Source organism: Aegilops tauschii, chromosome 3 (genome assembly GCF_002575655.3).
Source record: "Aegilops tauschii subsp. strangulata cultivar AL8/78 chromosome 3, Aet v6.0, whole genome shotgun sequence".
Taxonomy (NCBI): Eukaryota; Viridiplantae; Streptophyta; class Magnoliopsida; order Poales; family Poaceae; genus Aegilops; species Aegilops tauschii.
The window spans coordinates 563362941-563367439 of NC_053037.3; the positions used below are offsets into that span (position 1 = coordinate 563362941).

General features: G+C 48.7%; 2 protein-coding genes across 2 annotated transcripts; one reads left to right on the forward strand and one right to left on the reverse strand.

Annotated features, from left to right (window-relative positions):
• Window positions 1–701: 701 nt before the first annotated feature.
• On the reverse strand, window positions 702–1229 carry LOC120976975 (uncharacterized). The gene has a single exon (XM_040404702.3). It carries the CDS (start codon window positions 1227–1229, stop codon window positions 702–704), a length of 528 nt encoding a protein of 175 aa, XP_040260636.2.
• A 1371-nt stretch (window positions 1230–2600) lies between these two features.
• LOC120976027 (putative F-box protein At5g52610) lies at window positions 2601–3710 on the forward strand. Its single transcript, XM_040402810.1, has one exon. It carries the CDS (start codon window positions 2601–2603, stop codon window positions 3708–3710), a length of 1110 nt encoding a protein of 369 aa, XP_040258744.1.
• Window positions 3711–4499: the final 789 nt, after the last annotated feature.

The window sequence follows — 4499 nt, forward strand, 5'->3', positions numbered from 1 at the left end:
TGCAAAGATTGTAGGGATTAGGGCCAAATTTCACAATGTGTTGTTTCTTTTCACTATATTTGTGCTTGGGTTAGTTGCAGGCAAGATATTAAGTTAGTTAGTTGGTTTAGTTGCAGCCAATCTAAAATGCAATGTACTGTCTGGTTTAGTTGCTCTAGTTTAAGCCAAGTTGTAATGGATCAAGTGGTAATGGATCAGTGAAGTTATCTTCTGATGCAATGAGATTTAGTCAGTCTTGTTCCTCTTTTATTTTGTATGACATGAGTGGTTCGCTGCAACATTGTCATAATGTATCATCATCAACATATCCTTCTACATAATCAGCATATCCATACATAATAAGAAACTGATCACATTAGTTTCTGGAGTTCAACTCATTATAGCCATACATAACCATTGTTCACAATACATAGAGGAGTTCAACTTCAAATGCATAGTTCATCCTTTTCTCACAAAAGGATGAATAGCATAACTACTACATACATACACAGCCATAGTTCACCATTAGTACAAGCATACAGTACACAACCTTAGTTCCTAGATGCTAGGTCATTACACAACCATCATTCCCAAAAGGTCAGCAATGCCACTAATCTCATTTTCATCTTCTTCACTTCTCCAAGATGGCCTGAATCCCCCTGAACTTCTCCTTCAACTTTTCATTCTGAAACTCTAACTGCCACTTCTCTTCAATATGCTTTTCATTTCCCTTTAAGCAGATCAGCAACCTGAAGCTTCGACTCTAGCTTCTCTTGGGTGAGCTTCTCCTGACACTTTGTTAGCTCTGCATTCTTCAGCTCCAAATTCATACTAGCTTCAGTAAGCACTTGCTTCTCTTTCATTTTGTTCAACTTCAAGTTCTGAATGACTGTTGCTTGAGCTCTTGTCAGGTTGAGCAGCAGCTCATACTTCAGAGTAAGTTTCTGGGTCTCTTCATCTTTCTTTGCCATCTCACTTGCCATCTGTGCCTTCATATCATCAATCAGTTCTTTTCTTACCTCCTGCTGATATGTAATGGCAGACTGCAGATGTCTGAAATCCACCACCTTATCTTCCTGGAAGTTCATCAGCTCATGCACATCTTGGACTAGCTTGTCATAGTTGGCATCCAACTTGTTCTTCTCTTCTGTCAGATGGTGGATAGTGAAAGAACTTTCAAGATTGTCATTCACCCTAGCAGTTTTGGCATCTTCAACCATTGCCCATAGCTTCAACAATGCATTCTGCATTGTTGGGGGCCACTGGTGATCAACCCATTCAACAAAGCCACAATTGCTACCTGCCTGCAAAAACAACAACAACACCAACACAGTTCATACAACAAGTAATTACACAAGATAACTGCAGTTGCCAAAAAGAATATCTAAATTTAGCATCAGACCACTACATTTAACAAGAGGAGCAGCCACTTGAGTAGCTGACTGACTAGGTTAGTTATCATTTTTAAGCTACTCTAGTACCACTATTAACCAAAATTACTATGCCATTGTACTCCAGCAAAATATACTCATGCTTGACCTAAATAAGCTACTCTAATGCCACTATGAACCAAAATGTTGACAGCAAGGAGAGTACTCCAGCAAACAGAGTTCAATATGGCACTGACAAAGTAAGAAAAAATCACTATGCCTACAATCCATACCGGCTGTGCACATGCTAAAAACCGCCTTCCTGTGTCTGTTCCTTCAAAGGCAACAAGCCTCTCAGATGCCATGCCGTGCTTCTCACATGGAGACATCACATCCAGCTCAAGCCCCTTGTAATCTGGATCTTCAAGGCTGAAAGGGACCTGCAGAAGCTCGCACAAAGACAATGAGCAAATCAAAACCTACCAAAATCAACCAAATCAAGAAATCCCAAATCTGTAACCCTAACCCTAAACTCACTGTACTGACCTCGTTGAGACTGTCTGTGGAGGAAGAATGCATGTACGGGAGGCTAGACTGGTCGTCGCTGCTTTCGTCCTCCAAAACCATGGCGTCGGCGGGGCGGTGCGGCGGCCGGCAGTCGGGACGCAGGCGGCGGCGACGGAGGAAACGAGTGAGGAGAGGAGGAGGGGAGGGGAATGGTGCGGCGGGGGCGAGCTGGTGCGACCGGACCGGGTTGGAGAGCAGCAGCGCACCGGCTCGTCCTAGTCAGCGCGCGGGCACGCGCCGATTGGCCAGCGTGGCACCTGACGGGTGGGCCCGAGCGGTCGGATCGAGCGTCAATACGTATAAATACGCGTTTTAGCCTTATTTGAAAAAACCTGAAGCAATCATGGTACTGACATGTAAAAATTAACAATCATGGTACCAATCTGCATGTGATGCCCCAGTTGTGGTACTTCTGTGCAATTAACTCTAAAATATACTCCCTCCGTCCAAAAATACTTGTCGGAGAAATGGATGTATTTAGATGTATTTTAGTTCTGGATACATCCATTTTTATGCATTTCTCCAACGAGTATTTTCGGACGGAGAGAGTACTAAGGAAGGATCGGACTACTCCTGAGGGCTGAGGGGCAAGGATGAAAGAGTCGACCGACTCCCGAGATAGATCGATCCTTCCGGCGGCCGGCCACGGACGACGGCGTCGGCGAGACGGCACAACCGGCAGCCATGGGGAGGGAGATGCCGTACATGCCGGACGCGATCGTCTCGGAGATCCTGGCCCATCTGCCGGTGAAGCCCCTGATGGGGTTCACCTGCGTCTGCAAGGCGTGGCAGTCAATCGTCCGCGGCGACGCATCCTTCCACCGCGCGCACCTCCACCTGCAGAAGCCATGCCTGCTCGTCTCCCCGCGCACAGTAGACGACGACCCTCTGCACACCGACAAAGTCGGCCTGCACATGTGGGAGGCGAACCAGCAGGGCACCGCTGTGCCCCTCGTATACGCCACGGACTTCTCCTCCGGCAAGTTAAAGCACGATCTCGCGCATTGCGATGGGCTAGTCCTGCTGCACGCCGAGTCCGCCGTGCACCTGCTCAACCCAGCTACACGTCACACCCGGACGCTGCCCCGGGCGTTCGGCCTCAGGCGCGACCCTCGTTCTGGTGCCTACAAGGTGGCGTGCTTCTCCTACCGCTCTTGGACCAAGCTTGCAGTGACGGTCGACTATCACTCCATGAGGATGGAAGTATTCACCATTGGAACCGATCGGCACTGGCGTGAGACACCAACGCAGCCGTCATACCCTACGGTGGCACAGCGAACAGCGACCTTCTATAAAGGATCGCTTATCTGGACTGTCTTTGGTGACACTGCTCCGGGCTTCCTCCGTTTCTGCTTGGAAGACGAGGCTTTCGGGGTCATTCAGCCACCTCCTTGCCACCCGAGGTTGGAATGCGTGATGTCCAGATTAGCAGAGCTGCGCGGTGAGTTGTGCTTGGTTTGTGTAGGGGCCAACATCCGTTTGGTTGAGTTGTGGGTGTGCGACGACGTTGACAAGCCAAGATGGGTTCTACGTTGCACAGTTAATTTTTGCGGATTTGGGCCCCCTAATTTCCATCCGGTTGCCGCATTTGGGGACGAAATTGTGTTCAATGATTCAGTGTGTGGTACAAGGCGCTACAATCTCAGAACCAAATCTTACAAGAACATGTTCTGCATGGAGGACTTCGGGATTAACAGTCCAAGCACAGGCATATTTGAAGATTTCTCTTACTTTGATGTAATCCCCTACATTCCAAGCCTAATTTCAATTTCGGATGAAGTTTCCACTTCCTAAAAGATTTATTTGCTTCAAGCGACGAATTATCACAATATATGTTCTATGTGTATGGTTATTATTTTTACTTGTAGTGACTCTTTTTTTGTCAACTTATTATTGACTATGTACATCTCGACTTGATAGTCTAGATCTCTAGCTAGAAGTCAACTTGAACGAAACCAAAAATAAAGCGTAACCTCTTCATTGAATAGAGTTTTCTGAATACTTGATCTTCCTTGCAGGCGTAAAAAGAAAGAGGTACCGACTTTGGATTCCTCAAACGTCAAATATGATGTCTTATTGCAAAGAAACAGACCGGGGCTCCCACGAGCGCCACGGAAGAAAGCCTAGCACCACCTTTTCCAGCAGCCCTCCTCCCCTTCCTCCCGTTGCTACCGCTTGCAGGTACCACTAGGCAAAGCCCACATGGCATCAGCAACGGGGTGCTTCCTCCCTCTAGTGGGGTGTGTCGGTGGCGTGGGACACCCTGTCTCACGGGGTTGCGAAGCTTGTCCCGGCACATGGCAGGCGACTGCTCGTTCGGCGACGGTGTAAGGCCGCGGGCGTTGCGGTCGTGCCATGGTGCCTCGAGTGGTATGGTGGCGGTGCATCTGGCTGGTGGTGGCGGACAATGGCGACTTGTTGCGCATGGGGGTTATCGTGCGGTGGAGGAGTTTGTCGCGGCGTGTTGCGAGTGGAGCTTGTAGTGGACGCGTGGATCGAGCCCCAACGTGCTCGGAGTGGCGGCAGTCGTGCATTCTAGATCTGGCAGTCGGCGGACTTCGGGCTGCACGGGCTAGATTACAT